The sequence below is a fragment of the Oreochromis niloticus genome, linkage group LG23, assembly GCF_001858045.2.
Source record: "Oreochromis niloticus isolate F11D_XX linkage group LG23, O_niloticus_UMD_NMBU, whole genome shotgun sequence".
NCBI classification, from domain to species: Eukaryota; Metazoa; Chordata; class Actinopteri; order Cichliformes; family Cichlidae; genus Oreochromis; species Oreochromis niloticus.
The window spans coordinates 39,555,047-39,576,481 of NC_031986.2; the positions used below are offsets into that span (position 1 = coordinate 39,555,047).

Below are 21,435 nucleotides of genomic sequence, written 5' to 3' on the forward strand. Positions count from 1 at the left end.
ATACATGTCTTTGTTCTCTTTTCTTTAGGAGGTGGGTTGGCTGTGCTGGTGGGTTATTCTTTGTTTCATGCAGGAAATAATTGTTTTTCCCTCACAATGTCAATCACCGATGTTACTGATACAGTAATCAATACTTCATACATAATTTTATGTGTAGCCTTTTTGCATGTAATAATATCCTATGTATAAAAAAAATGAAAATAACACCACCATTATCAGCTTTTATTTTGAAGGCTAGTCTTAGCTTCAGCTTTATATTTTACCTTCACCTTTGTGTTTAAGGAAGTCCACCCATTTATCTGATCACACTTTGTTTCTTGGTAGCATCACAGTTAAAACACTACAGTAATCCAGCATTCGACATTAAGAACTTTAAATGGAGACATTGTACAGTGTTCTTGGCTTTGAGTGGATAGATGGAAGGAGCATTTTAATATTTCTCTGTGTTTTCCTGCTGTTGTCTGATATTTGGAAGAACAGAGTGCCGAAAAACTTCCCACCTGGACCGTGGGCTCTCCCGTTTCTCGGTGACATTCATCGCATCAGATCTAACAGAATACACCTGCAGTTCAGAGAGGTACACATGTTTACTATTAAGGGAATAGTGTTTTATTTTTAATATATTTATTTTCTTTCTTTTTTCCTTAAAAGTACTTTAAGATGTTAGTACTGCAGTAAAAATCAGATAAGAGTAGCTTTACTTTAATTACAAAAATGTTATATAGGAGTAGGTAATGGATAATAGTATAACTTGTGCTTATTTTACACTATAATACTACAGTATATTTCTAGCTAATTTTCTCTTTCTCTCGATAAAACTTTCTATAAAAATTTAACGCATCTTGGGGCCAACCTGCAAGAAAGGCAGATGCAAAATGTAAAAATGACATCAATGCCCATTAGTTATCCTCAGTGGAAGAATATTTGTAATATGGATGTAATAGTTAGTAAAATGACCTTCTACCTTTTTAAAGTACTACAGAACAAGTTCAGGCAAGTCCCCATTTAAAACTCTGGCAATCATTAACTCAGTGAACTTTATCTACAGTTGCCTTTATTCACACAAGAGATAAGGTGTTAATTCCAATTTGCTGGTTTGTTGCTCGAGTTTGGTTTATGGAGACCACCTCAAGAGGGTTCAGTCAGAGCTGCATTTTAGGTTACTCATATTCTCTTTTTAAATATTTTCTCATGTGTTTGCAGTTTGGGTTCTAGTTAAGAGATATAATATTAATGAGGCAACATTGCAGCAGTCTTATAGTATCTGCAGTAAGGATGTAGAAGCAGTATTAATTCTCTGAGTACTGTTGAACCACAACATCTGCCTGCTGTCTTTGTTCAGTTTGCAGAGAAATATGGAGACATTTTCACCATCAGACTCTTTGGTGGAAGAACCGTGGTCATTAATAGCTACAAGTTTGTGAAAGAAGCCCTGGTCCAGCAAGGAGACGACTTCATAGATCGACCCACTGTACCACTGTTTGAAGATTTATTTGGGAATGAAGGTTCTGTTTTTCTCTTTTTCATTAAAAAAATATATAGTTAGTGTTTGATACAGTGAACAACATAATTGAGACACCAAATCAGGACTGTAAGCATGTAGCTAGTGTTTGTTACATTCAGTCTAATATTGTGTATTTGTGTGTTCAAAGGTCTTGTGGGTTCAAATGGTTATCCATGGAAGCAGCAGAGGAGATTTGCTCTTCATACACTCAGAAACTTTGGTCTGGGCAGGAAGACTCTGGAGTTATACATCCAGCAGGAGTGCCAGTATCTCGCAGAGGCTTTCACAGAACACCAAGGCATATAAAAACATCTTGGTGACATGATTGGCACCATTCAATAGAGCGTGCTTGCTTTGTTATGACACTGGGTACTTGTCCCCATATTTCTGTCTTCATTTACAGGAAAGCCCTTTAATGTCCAGCTACTGATAAATAATGCTGTGTCGAATATCATCTGCTGTTTGGTGTTTGGGAATCGATTTGAGTACACTGACCGGCAGTACCAGTCTATTCTTCATAATTTCAATGAAATTTTGCACTTACAGGGACGCATTTCGATACAGGTGAATCTCCTTCCACCATGCTACATTATACAGTAATCATATTACATCACAATTTATATACAGTGGCTTGCAAAAGTAATCGGCCCCCTTGAACTTTCCCACATTTTGTCACATTACAGCCACAAACATGAATCAATTTTATTGGAATTCCAGGTGAAAGACCAATACAAAGTGGTGTACATGTGAGAAGTGGAACAAAAATCATACATGATTCCAAACATTTTTTACAAATAAATAACTGAAAAGTTTCAGCCCTCTGAGTCAATACTTTGTAGAACCACCTTTTCCTGCAATTACGCTGCCAGTCTTTTAGGGTATGTCTCTACCAGCTTTGCACATCTAGAGACTGAAATCCTTGCCCATTCTTCTTTGCAAAACAGCTCCAGCTCAGTCAGATTAGATGGACAGCATTTGTGAACAGCAGTTTTCAGATCTTGCCACAGATTCTCGATTGGATTTAGATCTGGACTTTGACTGGGCCATTCTAACACATGGATATGTTTTGTTTTAAACCATTCCATTGTTGCTCTGGCTTTATGTTTAGGGTTGTTGTCCTGCTGGAAGGTGAACCTTTGCCCCAGTCTCAAGTCTTTTGCAGACTCCAAGAGGTTTTTTTCCAAGATTGCCCTGTATTTGGCTCCATCCATCTTCCCATCAACTCTGACCAGCTTCCCTGTCCCTGCTGAAGAGAAGCACCCCCAGAGCATGATGCTGCCACCACCATATTTGACAGTGGGGATGGTGTGTTCAGAGTGATGTGCAGTGTTAGTTTTCCGCCACACATAGTGTTTTGCATTTTGGCCAAAAAGTTCCATTTTGGTCTCATCTGACCAGAGCACCTTCTTCCACATGTTTGCTGTGTCCCCCACATGGTTTGTGGCAAACTGCAAACGGGACTTCTTATGGTTTTCTGTTAACAATAGCTTTCTTCTTGCCACTCTTCCATAAAGGCCAACTTTGTGCAGTGCACGACTAATAGTTGTCCTATGGACAGATTCCCCCACCTGAGCTGTAGATCTCTGCAGCTCATCCAGAGTCACCATGGGCCTCTTGGCTGCATTTCTGATCAGCGCTCTCCTTGTTCGGCCTGTGAGTTTAGGTGGACGGCCTTGTCTTGGTAGGTTTACAGTTGTGCCATACTCCTTCCATTTCTGAATGATCGCTTGAACAGTGCTCCGTGGGATGTTCAAGGCTTGGGAAATCTTTTTGTAGCCTAAGGCTGCTTTACATTTCTCAATAACTTTATCCCTGACCTGTGTGGTGTGTTCTTTGGACTTCATGGTGTTTTTGCTCCCAATATTCTCTTAGACAACCTCTGAGACCGTCACAGAGCAGCTGTATTTGTACTGACATTAGATTACACACAGGTGCACTCTATTTAGTCATTAGCACTCATCAGGCAATGTCTATGGGCAACTGACTGCACTCAGACCAAAGGGGCTGAATAATTATGCACACCCCACTTTTCAGTTATTTATTTGTAAAAAAATGTTTGGAATCATGTATGATTTTCGTTCCACTTCTCACGTGTACACCACCTTGTATTGGTCTTTCATGTGGAATTCCAATAAAATTGATTCATGTTTGTGGCTGTAATGTGACAAAATGTGTAAAAGTTCAAGGGGGCTGAATACTTTTGCAAGCCAGTGTAAAATGCAAAAGTCACATTTAAGCGACCACAGTCTCCCTACAGGGTTTCTAATGACAAGGAGCAAAAACAAAGACTGATTTAAAACACACCAAAGGGCAGAGAGGAGGTAACCAAGTCCTGGGAGATGCAAAGCCCACAGATATAAATGTCAGAGATTTAGAGATTTCTCCAGATACAGACAGACAAACTGGTGGCAGCTAACCAACCGGACATAGTAGTGGAAGACAAGCAGAAGCAGCAGACGGCCGTAGTGATAGACATAGTGATACCGAATGACAGCAACATCAGGAATGTAACTGCTCCTGAAGGTTTTTCATGTTCGAAGTAGAATAAAGGGCCATGCTCCAACTGATGTTTAGCCAGTATTTTAATCTTCTTTTCACCAGCAAACACCGTGAAAAACTATGGTGAAATGATCAATGAAAAACACGGATATTACATCAGCAGAACAAAAATTCAAATTCAAATAAAACATACACACAAAGTAAATGCACCAACATACCGTGTGCGCCTTTCTACTGAACATTCAATGAGCAATTGTAGTCCATATCTTCTATATTTCCACCTTTGCACAAGCCAGCGTTCTCTTTCTGGCTCGAGCCTTCAGTCTCTGGTGACGTGTGCGCTTAATTGAGCATCACCCCAAAGCATGCGCACCACAAAGCGCCACACTCAGGTCCACCAGTAGGTGGCGACAACACAACACAAATACAGATTAAACACCAAACTTTTGAACATTGCAATCACATAATAATTACATTTCAATGCGACAGCTACACTGCCACCAAAATTACAAAGGATTTCTATTTACATGAGTTAAACAAAATTAAATCCTGTAATTTTTAATATTTTGACGATCAAACATCAACTTATGTTACAAAAAATCACTTCTTAAATAAACTTATAGATCACATATTGTGCTTGTGTTCTTAACCCTTGTACTACTTCACTGTAGTTTAGACCCTTTAACTAGTACCACTAGTTTCTGAACTGGTCTTTCAAGAAAAGAGACTTGTTTCAAACGTTCACCTTTCTTTCCCAGCTCCTTTTGCCCTATTTGGATCTTAACCTTCCGCACTAAACCATCATCATCTTCATTGGCTTCAACCACCCTTCCCAATTTCCACTCATTTCTTGGAATATTGTCCTCCTTTAAAATCACTACATCTCCAACCTGTACATTTTGTTTAGGAGAATGCCATCGTTGTCTTAAACTAATGCTGGTTAGGTATTCCTTGCGCCACCTGCTCCAGAACAACTCTGTTAAATATTGCACCCTCCGCCACCTCTTCCTGGCGTACAAATCTTCTCTTACAAATCTACCAGGAGGCGGAAGTGGCACAGACTCTTTCATTGTGAGCAAATGATTAGGCGTCAAAGGCTCAGCACTGTTGGGGTCGTTGATCGTATCAGTAGTGAGTGGACGATGGTTCAAAATTGACATGGCCTCGTAGAAGAAAGTTCTCAATGAGGTGTCATCTAACCTTCCTGTAGCTTGGGCTAGGACAGAACTCATGACATTCCTAACAGTGCGAACCTGTCGTTCCCAAACGCCTCCTCTGTGACTAGCTTCAGGAACATTCATTTGAAAGTCACACTGGTTTTTAGCTAGATAAGTAGAAATCATCTCCTTGTCTAATTCCAATAGACCCTTCTTGAACTCGTTCTTAGCTCCGACAAAATTTGTCCCTTGGTCAGAACGAATCTGTCTGACTGTGCCTCTGATTGCTATGAAGCATCTTAAAGCGTTTATAAATGCGTCAGTGGAGAGATCTTCCAACATCTCAATGTGTGCGGCTCTCGAGCTTAAACACGTAAACAACAGGCCATACCTCTTCCATTCCCTTCGACCTTGTTTCGTATAGAAGGGGCCGAAAACATCAACTCCAGTGTAGGTGAATGGGGGCGAAGGATCCACTCTGTCAAATGGCAAGTCAGCCATGCGTTGTTCTTCAGCTGGCCCACGCACTTTTCTACAATTGACACACCCTTTAATGTATTTGGCCACTACCTTACTGCCACCTATGATCCAATAGCCACTTTCCCTGAGTTTGTTCAGAGTTTGGCCTCGGCCTTGGTGTTGCGTTTTCTTGTGACAGTGGTCAAGAACGAGTTGTGTGACAATGCCTTCCTTTGGAAGGATTACTGGATGATTCAATGCAAATGATGCTGAGGACTTTCTCAACCTTCCTCCAACCCTAAGCAAGTTGTCTACCAAAATAGGATCGAGTTGATACATTTTATGAGTTTTTGGTAGTCCAGCTGAGTTTTGACTGAACCATTTGAGCTCTTCTTTAAAGGCTTCCCTCTGTGCTGCCTGGAAGAGTACAAAAGCAGCCATTTGTCTTTCTTCTACACTAATGGGTCCTGACTTATCTCTCCGTGCAAGTCTTTTAATTCTTACCACAACGTTAAGAGCTGTATCCCAATTGGAAAATCTTGAGAACCTCTCAAGAAAGCTGTTTTCTTCAAGGGCATTTGTCTTCAGGACCTTTACTTCTGGGTCCCCAACAAGAAGATCAGGGGAATGTTGGTTTGTGACAATTTCCCTTTCCCATAGGAATTTAGGTCCAGTGAGCCAATTCGAGCTTAGCAGATCTGCCACCTTGAGGCCCCTAGACGCGTGATCAGCTGGATTTTGATCAGATTCAATGTAAAGCCATTGCTTTGGATCAGTAGAGTCTCTTATTTTCTGAACTCGATTTGCCACAAAGACATGAAAGCGACGAGCATCATTTTTTATGTATCCAAGCGTCACTTTAGAATCTGTCCAGAAAAACTCCTCGTCAATTTTCCGCTCGAGCTCTGACCTGAGGAAGTTACTTACAGCTGCAGAAACTGCAGCTGCAGTGAGCTCAAGGCGTGGGATAGTGATTATTCTTGTGGGTGCCACTCTGGCTTTACCCATGACCAGTGCACAATGCACGTTCTTATCAGCAACAATCCTGATGTATGAACATTGTCCATAGCCACAGCTGCTGGCATCCGAAAAATGATGCAGCTCAATTTTTTTGACCTTGCCGAAGTTCTCAGGAACAAGGCATCTTGGTATTTCAATCCTTTTCAGATTCTCCAAGTCACCGAGCCATGCTTTCCATTTGGTCTCTAGTGCCGGGGGAATAGGTTCATCCCATCCCACTCCGCGTTTGCACATTTCCTGGAGTACTTGTTTCCCTGTCAAAATGTAGGGTGAGAGAAATCCTAACGGGTCATACACACTAGCAACTGTTGCTAGAATTCCTCGGCGTGTGGCTGGCCTTTCTTTGAGGGCTACACTGAATGAGAACACGTCAGCCTCTATGTTCCACTTTACTCCCAGCACACTTTGCATTTGAATTACAGAGTAGTTCAGGTTTACATCTTTGGTATTGCTGGCTCTTTCTGTTTCTGGGATAATGCTCATGACCTCCTTATTATTGCATGCAAATTTGTGCAAGCGCAGTTTCGCTTTTGCACAGACCTCTTGTGCTTCACAGACCAGCTGCTTGGCTTCCCTGACTGAATCAATGCTGATTAGCCCGTCATCCACATAAAAGTTTTTGTGAATGAATCTGGCTGCTAGTGGGTAGTCCTTCTCTTGTTCCCTGGCGAGATACTTCATGCCATAGTTAGCACATCCCGGTGATGATGCCGCTCCGAAAATGTGTACTCGCATGCGATACTCCTTAGGCTCAGTATCTGTATTCCCGTCCTTCCACCACAGAAACCTTAAGAAGTCTCGATCCTCTGGGTTGACATGGAAGCGATGAAACATTTTTTCCACATCGCACATAATTGCTATTTGATGCTCTCGAAATCTGCACAAAACCCCTGCCAGAGCATTAATCAAGTCTGGGCCTGTGAGTAGGTGGTCATTTAAAGAGATGCCTTCGTGTTTAGCAGAGCAGTCGAAAACCACTCGAATTTTCTCCGGCTTCCTGGGATGATACACGCCATGGTGCGGAATGTACCATGTGTTACTACCTGTTGATGTGCCATCTGCTTCCTCTGCATCACCATCTTTAAAGACACTATTCATGAACTGTATGTAGTCTTCCTTGTACTTTGGGTTCTTATCCATTTTTCCTTTTAAACGTTTCAAGCGAAACATTGCAAGCTGCTTGTTATTTGGAAGCTGTGGGCGTTCTCTAAAAGGCAGAGGCATTTCTAAATGGCCTTCCTCATTGTAGTGAATGTTCTCATTCAGCATCTCTAGAAACTGAATGTCCTCTTGAGATGCACTCCCTTCTTTATGGTTTGTGTCCAGAAAGTCATTTTCAAGTGCTTTAATCACAGAAGCAGGTGTGACAGATGGCAGCTCCTTTACTGTGACACGATGACAGATCCCTGCTGCTTCCATCGAACTTTTCCATGGCTTAATGGCTCCCACGATACTCCACCCTAAGTCTGTTTTTATTGCATAGGGATCATAATCATTTCCTGGTATGACTTCCCTTGGTTTTAGAGCTCTTGCACAGTCGTAACCAATGAGAAGAGCTATAGGACAGTCCAAGAGATCTGGCATTTCATTTGCAATGCTGAGTAGATGGGGCCACTTTTTTGCTGTCTCTCGAGTTGGAATACTGTGTTTCTCCAATGGAATGTACTCTTGAGTGTAAGTTGGTGGCAAGTCAATGTACTTTTCTGAGTTGTACCCTCTTACCCTCAGTCCATCTACTCTTTGACTAGGTACAATCGAACACCTGTCAGTCATTGTTGTCAGCTTTAGCTTCACTGGTTCCCTGCTTGCCTGTATCTTTTCACAAATATCTTGGTCAATAAATGTGTTGCTGCTTTGGGTGTCTAGCAGAGCATAAACCAATGTCTCTTGATTCTTCGCTGATGAAGAAAGCCACACTGGAACGATCATTGAAGTGCAATCATTGTTGCCCACTCTCACACTGCACGATACGGTGGCTGCATTCTCTTCTTCTGATGGTGTTTCAGGTTCGTCTCCCAGTGGAGGATCTTCATGGAGAGGAGAAGGGTGGCTTCGTCTGCAGACATTACATGTTGCTCTCTGTCGACAGTTTTTGGAAATGTGACCGACTCGCAGACAAGCAAAGCACATATTGTTGTCCCTAATGAACTGTTTCTTTTCTTCAAGCGGCATTGCTGTAAACTTTGCACATTTATAGATAAAATGATTTTGCTTGCAGCAGATACACTCAAGTTGCCTTTTGTTCTGAGTTGAGGGAAGGTTGGGCTTTGATTTTCTGTTGCTCTGAACTGTAGTAGTGTTCTTCACATCCTTAGACACATTTGCTGATGTCACCAGGACACTGGCCTTCAGACGTTTTTGTTCTTTCTCAGGTTTTTCAAATGTGTTTTTTAAGGCAAACAGAGAAGAAACTGGATTACATGCTATACGCGCCTCTTCAGCCACAAAGTCTGCAAATTCTGCAAACCCTGGATATGCCTTTTCTTCATCCAGTAATTTTGTGACATAACGATTCCAGCGGGTTGTGGCCCAATCAGGAAGTTTCAGCAATATTTTTTGATTTTCTTCACAGTCATCTAAAACCTTGAGGCCTTGGACGTGGGGCATAGCATTCTTGCAAGAAATGAGGAAATCACTAAACTCTCTTAATTTAAGTGACTCCTTTGGTCCAATCTTTGGCCAACTGCTTAGTTTTCCCCTAAAGGCTCTTTGAACTACAAATGGGTGTCCATAGCGTTTTTTCAGAGCATCCCAAGCTTGTTTGTAAGCTTCCTCGTCACTTCGATAAAATGTCCCTTCTAAAACACAGAGAGCTTCTCCACCAATGTACTTCTTCAAGTAGAACAGCTTATGGGCTGAATCTGTGCAGCTTGTCTCGACAAGCGCCTTAAAGCAAGTGCTCCACTCAACAAATTTCAGTGGGTCTCCTGTAAATGTAAAAGGCTCTGGTACTGGAAGTCTAGACATTGCTAAGGACTCTTTTAATGCCTGCACCAGAGAGAGCTCACTTTCTTTTGGACCCACTTGAGTATCACAGTGAGGGGCGTGAACACTTTGTGAGGTCTGAATGAATTTACCTTCAGAGTGAGGAGGTGCAGTGCTCTGAGGAACTTGGGTGCATGGAGGACTGCTAAGTGGTTTAGGAAGCTGACTGAAAGACAAAGTACTCCTTACTTCACAATTTCTTATTTCAGCATTCATTTTTGATTCCTCTTCAGCATATACATTGTATTCTGCCTGAATGACCTCAAGATCTCTTTGATTTTCCAACATTTTCAGTTGCTCTTGTTGAGCTAATATCTCCTTTCTCCGAGCAGATATTTCCATTTCTCTGTTTATTTCAGCTTGCTTTGATGCCAGTCGTGCTGCTGCTTCTGCTTTCCTTGCAGATACATGACTTCCTTGCTGACTATGGCTGTGCTGGCTATTTATTCCAGCTCTAGACACAGTTGAGCCATAAATTGATTCTGCACCTTCTCTTTGGAGTAATTGAAGGAGTGATTCTTTTACAGCTAATGCATCAAACTCCTTGTCAACATCTGCATAACGCCTTTTCAGAAGTATCATCATCTCAGCAGAAACTGAAGTACAGCTATCCATCTTTCTTCTCATATCTTGAGATGGTGTAGTCAGTGCACGTAAAGCCACATAATCTTGCTGTAGGTCCAACTCACATTTTTCTACTGACTTGATCATTTCAGCTAATTCTGCTTTAGAACATTCTTCTTTAAGTTTGGACCTAGTGAGCTGAATTTCTGCCTTAAAGTTTAAATATGTTGACATAAACTTTCTTTCTTTGCTTGTTATCTCTGTCTGTTTAAACTCACGCATTTTTTCTGTTAGTTGCCTTTGACGGTCTGTTCGTCTCACCTCTGCATCAGGTTGAGATGATGGCTGAGGCAGCCCTATTTTGTGTATTTCAAGGTCTCCATGAATTTCTCCTATGCGTGCTTCAATTTCTTCTCTTTCTGCATCTTCAAGTTCAGTTTCTAATTTCTTTTCTAACTGTGCCTTTTCTTCTTCTAAGGCTATAAGTATTTGCTCAAGGCTATAAGTTTCTTGTGTACTCTGCTCCATTACAATGTTTTGAACCAACAACTTAGAACAATAAAAGGAAACTTAACTAGAGTACACTACCTTAAATATTAAACATTAGCACAGTAATACACTTTCAATAAATGAACAAATGTACAATATCTACACCATACAATTTTCTTTTTGGCCTTTTCTTAGATCTCTTTATGCAGTTCAAACGTTTCTCTGATGTAAGAACTCACAGTCTACTCTTCCACGTGGGCTGTCTTCTTGGAAGCATGGCGTGCAGGGCTCTGGCTGCTCACTCCATAACAGGCCACGTTTTTCACTGTAACTGCTCCTGAAGGTTTTTCATGTTCGAAGTAGAATAAAGGGCCATGCTCCAACTGATGTTTAGCCAGTATTTTAATCTTCTTTTCACCAGCAAACACCGTGAAAAACTATGGTGAAATGATCAATGAAAAACACGGATATTACATCAGCAGAACAAAAATTCAAATTCAAATAAAACATACACACAAAGTAAATGCACCAACATACGTGTGCGCCTTTCTACTGAACATTCAATGAGCAATTGTAGTCCATATCTTCTATATTTCCACCTTTGCACAAGCCAGCGTTCTCTTTCTGGCTCGAGCCTTCAGTCTCTGGTGACGTGTGCGCTTAATTGAGCATCACCCCAAAGCATGCGCACCACAAAGCGCCACACTCAGGTCCACCAGTAGGTGGCGACAACACAACACAAATACAGATTAAACACCAAACTTTTGAACATTGCAATCACATAATAATTACATTTCAATGCGACAGCTACAAGGAAGAAATAACACGAGAAGCTGCAGAAGTACCAAAGGGTCAGAGAAGATGTGGAGGGTGAAGGTAACAGTGATCCCAGTGGTAATCAGAGCACTAGGTGCAGTGACTCCCAAACTAGGCAAGTGGCTCCAGCAGATCCCAGGAATAACATCAGAGATCTCTGTCCAGAAGAGCGCAGTCCTAGGAACAGCTAAGATACTGCGCAGGACCCTCAAACTCCCAGGTCTCTGGTAGAGGACCTGAGCTTGAAGGATAGACCACCTGTAGGGGCGAGAGGGGAATTTTTACAGATATACCAGAGTAACTGCATCTCTTTCTATCACGTTTTCTTCATGATGAATAACAATAAAGGATCCTTGATCCCAATAGACATCATATTTGTATACGTGTGTTCACAAGTAGTATTTGTACCCAAGTTTAGATTTTTTTTTATAACAATCAGCTTATAACAGGTAATACGTGGAGCCAAATGTCTTCAAGTGCTTTTTGAAGCATGTCTTGAAACTTCTAATCCATATGACAACTCCTCATTTTGAAGCATTATCTAAATCAACTTAAATTTCAGTGGACACTGGGGAATATGAACTGGATCTCTGTCAGTAAAACAAGAAACAAACAAATGTTTGCTGACATTGCCCTCAAATATTTTTTTCTCTTGGGAATTATATTTCTACCGCCAGCTTTGCCACTGAGGAATTCGTGTTAGAAATGTGTTAGATTTGAATTCAGAATTCTTTGAATGCACAGCATGATATGTCCAGTCATGAAAAGATGGTTTAATCTGGCTTCCTGTTCTGTAGATGTACAACATAATTCCCTGGCTGATGAAGCGGCTACCTGGACCTCATAAGACATTGTTCACTCTGACACAGGAGGTAAAGGACTTTATAGAAATCAGGATCAAAGACCACAGAGAAACCCTTAACCCAGCGTCACCGAGAGACTATATTGATGCCTTTCTTATAGAAATGGCAAAGGTGAGTGTTGTGTTTGTTCATTTTGGTCTTGTAATGCAACCTGAAATATAAGATATTTTAATTTCTGCTGCTTGGACCGTTGATAGAACGAGGACAAAGATTCAAGTTTTTCTCTCAGTAACTTACATGCTTGCACCATGGACCTGTTTTTTGCTGGAACTGAAACTACTACCACTACTTTACGTTGGGGGTTGCTTTACATGATCTACTACCCTGATATACAAGGTGCGTATGTAATACCCAACAGTACTGTGTATTTTGTCATGTCGGTTTTGTACTGTGAGAAAAAGCATGCAGGTTGTGTTAGTCATCTACATAATACACAAAACAGAGTTTATGATAGTCTCATCATTTTGGGGGCATTTTTAGCATGTTTTGATTTCTAGTTGGGATTCAGTTAGTTTCCAGAGTAGATCCTGGCATTATTTATCAGAAAACAGGAAGACCACATATGTGGTCATGAAGCTTACAATATAAAATCAATATGCAAAGATAGCCGATTGACATTCATATAGACTTTCCACCTTTTAATAAACATATGTTCGAATGTTTCGTAGCTTGTTGTGTTGACAAATATTAACAAATTTGCAAATACTAAAACTGAAAATATATTTCCTGTTTATGTTTCTAATTATGTTTGATCTGAAGTTAATAATTCAGTATTGGTAGTAACTGTTTTTTCTTAAGTAAGTTTTTATTTTTATGTTAATAACCTGAAATTGTTTCTCAAAGTCAATTTTAATTTTTCATTTACTTTTAGATAAATGTAATAACCTTCAAACAGACTCTGATGGTATCCTGTTTTCACTGTGCAGAGAGAGTTCAAGCTGAGATCGATGCTGTGGTTGGTTCGTCCAGACAGCCCTCTGTGAGTGACCGAGAAAACATGCCCTATACTGATGCTGTCATCCATGAGATTCAGAGAATGGCCAACATCGTTCCTCTCAATTTGCTTCATATGACAAACAAGGAAACTACAGTGGATAAATACACAATCCCAAAGGTACACAAACCAGAATACTTTCTGGCAGTTTCGCTGTAGAATAAAGTATTCCTTGTCTACCAATTTAGCAACTTGAGGCTGACTTGAAAAGTCAATCCTGATGTTACACTTAAAATAACCAATGAAGAAGCTTTAAAAACCACATTTAAAGCCTGGGATAAAAATAGTTCTGATATCCGTGGGTAGTGTAACACTCACTATCAACTGTACTCTCTTGATGTATGATCAATCATCCAGGTAAGTAAATCTCAAAAGGCTGATTCTGTTCATCTGGATGTTTCTCCCACTTTTGGTATCAACTGAAGTGTGTGTTAATGCTTTTAAGATTTAAAGTTAGGAATGTGGTAAATTTAGATAGGCATGTAACTAAATTTAAGTAAAGTCATGTTTTGCTAGGCAAGATTGATCCACTCTATTATACCACATATACCACGAAAGTAAAGTGTATTTGTGATGTAAGATGGTGAAAATATTCTTCTTCCTCAAAATTATCCAGATATTATGCAGTCCTTAAAATGACTTATGTAATGCTTAAATGATTCATAGTACCATGATTGTTTAGACTTCTCAACCATATATGGTAACTTCTGACTCCTAAAAAGTAACATGGCAGCAGCCAAAATGCTAACCCATCAAAATGCAGAGTTGAGTGACTACACAGTGGCTGAGTCCATTTTTAGTCTGTGGTTATGTGCAGAATAAATACATGAGGTCCAAGAATAGATCTCTGTGGCACACCTGTGCAAATGGATTACATTAGTATTACATCAAGGCTCTGTATTACAGTGATTCCTGACTACACATAATAATACTCTTATGGCTCTGCATAGACTGCCTTTTGTCCTGCGACAGCTAGAGTAGATGTCAAATCATACGGCCACTATTTTATCAAAACAGCAATGACTTAGCATGGTTTCTCTCTAGTTTCTCTGAAATACTGTATGTAATGACAATGCAACTTCAAATAAAAAAAAAAAGGTCAACTTCATTCCTGTTCTCATATGAACTCAAACCAAAAACTGAAAGGGAGAAATTAATGTGAATAGACACAAGAATATACACTTGTAAAAATTCTAAATTTTGAGAAAACAGATAAATTTTTTAACACCTACGATTAAAGGTTAAAACATCTAAAACAACCACTGCACTTGTCCCTGGTTCAAAACAAAAAAACCCTGTTTGCTGAGTGTATGCTTGTGAAGAGCTGAAGGCATCATGTTGTATCCATGAAAGGAGTTCCTTGGTTTCTTCATTGTGGCCTCTTACATGACATCGGCACGTTTGTCCCGGACCTTGTTCCTCTGTTTAGTTCTGGCTTTGAAGGCAGCTGAGTTGAAAAGATGCTTCTCAAACCGTGAGATCTTGTTGCCTTTGACCGCAGCGTCCAGGATGAGTGGTGGGCCAAGGCGAAAGATGTCTCTCAGTAGTATCACTTCCTGTTCCTAGTATCACTTCCTGTTCCTGCTCAAACACAGTGGTGTTTCTGAGTAGCTTTTCTGCTTAGCAATTTAATTTAAATCTTTTGATACATCCCTTTTTCATAGTATAATCTTAACGTGCTTCATCTGAATCACCCTTTCTGTGTGCTCACTACCTAATTTATAGCCAAAGTATTCACTCACTGTCTCTTTACTGTTTCGCTAGCTTAGCTTAGCTCGTAGCCGACTTGTTAGCACCATGGCTACTTCACCTGTCCCTCCTGCACTTTCCTGCTCATTGTGTCAGATGTTTAGTTACTCCTCGGCCTCCTTTAGCAGTAATGATACCTGTAACAAATGTAGCATATTTGCAGCTCTGGAGGCCAGGATTACTGAATTGGAGACTCGGCTTCGCACCCTTCATTCACCCATAGCTAGCCAGGCCCCTGTAGCTGGTGCAGCCGAAGATAGTGCAGGCCCCGCTAGCTGTTCCCCGGCAGACCCCAAGCAGCTGGGGAAAGAGGGCGGCTGGGTGACGGTGAGGAGGAAGCATAGTCCTAAACAGAAGCCCCAGGAACACCACCAACCTGTTCACGTGTCTAACCGTTTTTCCCCACTCGGCGACACACCCGCCGGGGGTCAAACTCTGGTAATTGGTGATTCTGTTCTCAGACATGTGAAGCTAGAGACACCGGCAACCATAGTCAATTGTCTTCCAGGGGCCAGAGCAGGCGACATTGAAGGAAATTTAAAACTGCTGGCTAAGGGTAAACGTAAATACAGTAAGATCATAATTCACGTCGGCAGTAATGACACCCGGTTACGCCAATCGGAGGTCACTAAAATCAATATTGAATCGGTGTGCAACTTTGCCAAAACAATGTCGGACTCTGTAGTTTTCTCTGGTCCCCTCCCCAATCAGACCAGGAGTGACATGTTTAGCCGCATGTTCTCCTTAAATTGCTGGCTGTCTGAGTGGTGTCCCAGAAACGATGTGGGCTTCATAGATAATTGGCAAACCTTCTGGAGGAAACCTGGTCTTGTTAGGAGAGACGGCATCCATCCCACTTTGGATGGAGCAGCTCTCATTTCTAGAAATATGGACAAATTTATTAACCCCCCCAAAATATGACTATCCAGAGTTGGGACCAGGAAGCAGAGTTGCAGTCTTACACGCCTCTCTGCAGCTTCTCTCCTCCTGCTACCCCCCCAAAAACCCATCTCCATTGAGACGGTGTCAGCTCCCAAAAAGACAAAAAACAAACTAAAAACCAGCAACAAACAACTTAAACATAAAAAATCACAAAGAAAGAACAATACAGTATCCACATCTGAACCAAAGAGTAAAACAGTGAAATGTGGATTATTAAATATTAGGTCTCTCTCCTCCAAGTCTCTGTTAGTACATGACTTAATAATTGATCAACAAATCGATTTACTCTGCCTTAGAGAAACCTGGTTGCAGCAGGATGAGTATGTTAGTTTAAATGAATCAACACCCCCGAGTCATTCTAACTACCAGAAATCTCGAAGCACAGGCCGAGGGGCGGTGTGGCAGCAATTTTTCACACCAGCCTATTAATTAACGAAAGACCAAGACAGACTTTTAATTCATTTGAAAGCCTGATGCTTAGCCTTGTCCACCCCAGCTGTAAAACTCAGAAACCAGTCTTACTTGTTATCATCTATCGTCCACCTGGGCCTTACACAGAGTTTCTCTCTGATTTCTCAGACTTTTTATCTGATTTAGTGCTCAGCTCAGATAAAATAATTATTGTGGGTGATTTTAACATCCATGTAGATGCTAAAAATGACAGCCTCAACATCGCATTTAATCTGTTATTAGACTCAATTGGCTTCTCTCAAAATGTAAAAGAACCCACCCACCACTTTAATCACACTCTAAATCTTGTTTTAACATATGGCATAGAAACTGAACATTTAACAGTGTTTCCTGAAAACCCTCTCCTGTCTGATCATTTCCTGATAACATTCACATTTACAATAATTGATTACACAGCAGTGGAGAGTAGACTTTATCACAGTAGATGTCTTTCTGAAAGTGCTGTAACTAAGTTTAAGAATATAATCCACCCACTGTTATCATCTTCAATGCCCTGTACCAACATAGAGCAGAGCAGCTATCTGAACGCTACTCCAACAGAGGTCGATTATCTTGTTAATAATTTTACCTCCTCACTACGTACGACTCTGGATACTGTAGCTCCGGTGAAAACTAAGGCCTCAAATCCGAAGTATTTGACTCCGTGGTATAATTCTCAAACACGTAGCCTAAAGCAGATGACTCGTAAGCTGGAGAGGAAATGGCGTGTCACAAATTTAGAGGATCATCATTTGGCCTGGAGAAATAGTTTGCTGCTTTATAAGAAAGCCCTCCGCAAAGCCAGAACATCTTACTATTCGTCACTGATTGAAGAAAATAAGAACAACCCCAGGTTTCTCTTCAGCACTGTAGCCAGGCTGACAAAAAGTCAGAGCTCTACTGAGCCAACCATCCCTTTAACGTTAACTAGTAATGACTTCATGAACTTCTTCACAAATAAAATTTTTAGCATTAGAGAAAAAATTACCAATAATCATCCCGCAGATGTAATCTTATCTACAGCTACTTTCAGTACCATTGATGTTAAGTTAGACTCTTTTTCTCCAATTGATCTTTCTGAGTTAACTTCAATAATTAATTCCTCCAAACCATCAACGTGTCTTTTAGACCCCATTCCTACAAAACTGCTCAAAGAAGTCCTGCCATTAATTAATTCATCAATCTTAAATATGATCAACCTATCTCTAATAATCGGCTATGTACCACAGGTCTTCAAGGTGGCTGTAGTTAAACCTTTACTTAAAAAGCCATCTCTAGACCCAGCTGTCTTACCTAATTATAGGCCAATCTCCAACCTTCCTTTCATATCAAAAATCCTTGAAAAAGTAGTTGTCAAACAGCTAACAGATCATCTGCAGAGGAATGGCTTATTTGAAGAGTTTCAGTCAGGTTTCAGAGCTCATCACAGCACAGAAACAGCTTTAGTGAAGGTTACAAATGATCTTCTTATGGCCTCTGACAGTGGACTCATCTCTGTGCTTGTCCTGCTAGACCTCAGTGCTGCGTTTGATACTGTTGATCATAATATCCTATTAGAGCGATTAGAACATGCTGTAGGTATTATAGGTACTGTGCTGCAGTGGTTTGTATCATATCTATCTAATAGACTCCAATTTGTTCAAGTAAATGGAGAGTCCTCTTCACACACTAAGGTCAATTATGGTGTTCCACAGGGTTCAGTGCTAGGACCAATTCTATTTACATTATACATGCTTCCCCTTGGCAGCATCATTACAAGACATAGCATAAATTTTCACTGCTATGCAGATGACACGCAGCTCTATCTATCCATGAAGCCAGGTAACACACACCAATTAGTTAAACTGCAGGAATGTCTTAAAGACATAAAGACCTGGATGGCCGCTAACTTTCTGCTTCTTAATTCAGATAAAACTGAGGTTATTGTACTCGGCCCTGAAAATCTTAGAAATATGGTATCTAACCAGATTCTTACTCTGGATGGCATTACCTTGGCCTCCAGTAATGCTGTGAGGAACCTTGGAGTCATTTTTGACCAGGACATGTCCTTCAACGCACATATTAAACAAATATGTAAGACTGCTTTCTTCCATTCGCGCAACATCTCTAAAATTAGAAATATCCTGTCTCAGAGTGATGCTGAAAAACTAGTTCATGCATTTATTACTTCCAGGCTGGACTACTGCAATTCATTATTATCAGGATGTCCTAAAAACTCACTGAAAAGTCTTCAGCTAATCCAAAATGCTGCAGCAAGAGTCCTGACAGGGACTAGAAAGAGAGAGCAGATTTCTCCTGTTTTGGCTTCCCTTCATTGGCTTCCTGTTAAATCCAGAATTGAATTCAAAATCCTGCTCCTCACATACAAGGTCTTAAATAATCAGGCCCCATCTTATCTTAATGACCTTGTAGTACCATATCACTCTATTAGAGCACTTCGCTCTCGCTCTGCAGGCCTACTTGCTGTTCCTAGAGTATTTAAAAGTAGAATGGGAGGGAGAGCCTTCAGTTTTCAGCCCCCTCTTCTGTGGAACCAGCTTCCAGTTTGGATTCGGGAGACAGACACTATCTCTACTTTCAAGATTAGGCTTAAAACTTTCCTTTTTGCTAAAGCATATAGTTAGGGCTGGACCAGGTGACCCTGAATCCTCCCTTAGTTATGCTGCAATAGACGTAGGCTGCCGGGGATTCCCATGATGCATTGAGTTTTTCCTTTCCAGTCACCTTTCTCACTCACTATGTGTTAATAGACCTCTCTGCATCGAATCATATTTGTTATTAATCTCTGTCTCTCTTCCACAGCATGTCTTTATCCTGTTTTCCTTCTCTCACCCCAACCGGTCGCAGCAGATGGCCGCCCCTCCCTGAGCCTGGTTCTGCCGGAGGTTTCTTCCTGTTAAAAGGGAGTTTTTCCTTCCCACTGTCGCCAAAGTGCTTGCTCATAGGGGGTCATATGATTGTTGGGTTTTTCTCTGTATTTATTATTGTGCTATCTACTGTACAATATAAAGAGCCTTGAGGCGACTTTTGTTGTGATTTGGCGCTATATAAATAAAATTGAATTGAATTGAATTGAATTGAATTCTTAATTAACAGGCATTATACACTTTGTAGTTTGATCCAATGGCATACTAAAAAGCTCTTTTGGACATTTTGACAATGTTACGTTGCCTTTTTCCATCAGCTCACCTTCTGTTATATGGCAAATTAAACCAATATATTTCAATAACAATTTTAATTTTTTTTTATTTCTTTCAATTTTAGTATTTTGGTTATTTTTATGGTATTTTTTGTGCAGGGTACCATGATACTGGCTACCCTGGACTCAGTCCTACATGATGAGTCAATGTGGGAAACTCCACACTCTTTCAACCCTCAACACTTTCTGGACAAGGATGGTAAATTTCGCAAGAGAGATGCTTTCCTTCCATTTTCTGCAGGTTTGTTGTACACAAAAGCCACTTGTACTGTTTTAGCCAAGGCAAAATGGCATGCATCCTTGGTTTGTTGCAGAAGTGTAGTAAACTCTATGATATAGTGAATATCTTGTAAATTGTTTGAATAAAACTCATGTCTTATTGTTTATTCTCAGGCAAGCGTGTGTGTCTTGGAGAACAGCTGGCCAGGATGGAGTTGTTTTTGTTTTTCACCTCCCTCCTTCAAAGGTTTTCTCTTTCGCCACCTGCTGGAGAGCAGCCCAGTCTGGAGTTCCAGTTGGGAGCTGCACGCTGTCCCAAACCTTACCGCCTCTGTGCTGTACCACGTTAAACCATCAACTATGACAAAACTGAAAATGTCTGATTCTCAGTTTGATGAATCACTGTTCTCCATCACATTTGTCATATAAAGCATTGTCTATACCTGCTAAATTCTTCTCACCATGGAGACCTTTAAAAGAATCATTCCATCTACTGTATTCAAAAAATAAAAGTATAAAGGTTTACAATGTTAAATTACAACTTTTTAAGAGATCACATTCCACTGCATATTCATGATAATCGCTGTCATAAGCAAAAATTTACAATGACTTCAGTAAGGTTGGAAATTAAGATAAATACAGCAGGACAAGAAAAACAGTATTCTGTTTTAACGTTTAAGAGTAGTACTGCAGAGATATTTACATAGGATTCAAACTTAATTTACTAAGTTTAATTTACACTTGAGTCAGTGTCTACATTGAAAACAAAAGCCCACCATATCTTGGTGGATTTGCTTGTATGTTTAGGATCAGTAACCTATTTCAGTTCAACTATCCTAAAGATGATTTCACATAATCTTTAAGTACTCTATGAAACGATGCTTATTTGATTCAGTGTTTTGAAGTTGATCAGTGCTTGAGGCAGGAATGCAACTCTATAATTTTCCACCACTGTGCTTGATGATTACTCTTAGATTTGTCTTTGTGTTGCACAAAACCACTCGCTGTGGTTAGTCAGTTTTGTTGGCACTGACAGACCCTCATGAAACAGTGACCTCCTGGTTAATGAAGCTAACACTCATCAATGATGTGTTTAAAGTATTTTAAGATTCTGGAAATATATCAGAATAATAAATAATTTTTTCTGTTTGCTTTGATGGTATTTTGAAGGTGTTCTGCTAAACGTGGTAATCCTCATCTTGACTTTCCCAGTTTCTTTAAAAGAACATAAGAAATCAGTTGTTATTCTACAGTAGGCTCTCTATGATATAACCTAATGGGCGGGTTGATTACCAACAATCTCATGTCACTCTTAAACAAGAAGGGTCTTTTAAATTCACAAACTATTTTGAAAAGTATATTGGTTTATGTTTATTTGGATATCAGAGGAATGCAGGCAAGCCAGGTGGTGACAGGGTGATCTTAATAACCATAATAATTTATTTCAATTGGTGTGAGTGTTTTTATTTTTCATACCACTGCTTGTTATGAAATGCACAATGTCATAAATAAATTGATTTTCTGCA

General features: G+C 40.3%; 2 protein-coding genes and 1 long non-coding RNA gene across 3 annotated transcripts; 2 read left to right on the forward strand and 1 right to left on the reverse strand.

The window, feature by feature from the left end:
• Positions 1 to 311: 311 nt before the first annotated feature.
• LOC109196840 (cytochrome P450 2J6) lies at positions 312 to 21,229 on the forward strand. Its single transcript, XM_019351312.2, has 9 exons — positions 312 to 577; positions 1,343 to 1,505; positions 1,653 to 1,802; positions 1,908 to 2,068; positions 12,291 to 12,467; positions 12,554 to 12,692; positions 13,283 to 13,470; positions 19,790 to 19,931; positions 20,084 to 21,229. The coding sequence occupies exons 1-9, from the start codon at positions 377 to 379 to the stop codon at positions 20,257 to 20,259; spliced, it is 1,497 nt and encodes a 498-aa protein (XP_019206857.1). The 5' UTR covers positions 312 to 376; the 3' UTR covers positions 20,260 to 21,229.
• LOC112843896 (uncharacterized) lies at positions 3,671 to 11,865 on the forward strand. Its single transcript, XR_003216444.1, has 2 exons — positions 3,671 to 4,011; positions 11,496 to 11,865. It is a non-coding gene; the product is annotated as an uncharacterized LOC112843896 (long non-coding RNA).
• On the reverse strand, positions 3,685 to 11,481 carry LOC109196837 (uncharacterized). The gene is made up of 2 exons (XM_019351302.2): positions 4,222 to 11,481; positions 3,685 to 4,121 (listed from the first exon to the last, which is right to left on the reverse strand). Exon 1 carries the CDS (start codon positions 10,714 to 10,716, stop codon positions 4,666 to 4,668), a length of 6,051 nt encoding a protein of 2,016 aa, XP_019206847.1. The 5' UTR covers positions 10,717 to 11,481; the 3' UTR covers positions 3,685 to 4,121; positions 4,222 to 4,665.
• Positions 21,230 to 21,435: the final 206 nt, after the last annotated feature.

What these genes read in the sequence shown, in the direction of transcription:
- LOC109196837 (XM_019351302.2), bottom strand. Translation starts at nt 10,716, where the DNA reads ATGGAGCAGAGTACACAAGAAACTTATAGCCTTGAGCAAATACTTATA.
- LOC109196840 (XM_019351312.2), top strand. Translation starts at nt 377, where the DNA reads ATGGAGACATTGTACAGTGTTCTTGGCTTTGAGTGGATAGATGGAAGG. An exon ending in GGCTTTCACAGAACACCAAG is followed by an intron (nt 1,803 to 1,907) that starts GCATATAAAAAC and finishes CTTCATTTACAG; the next exon opens with GAAAGCCCTTTAATGTCCAG. An exon ending in ATAAATACACAATCCCAAAG is followed by an intron (nt 13,471 to 19,789) that starts GTACACAAACCA and finishes TTTTTTGTGCAG; the next exon opens with GGTACCATGATACTGGCTAC.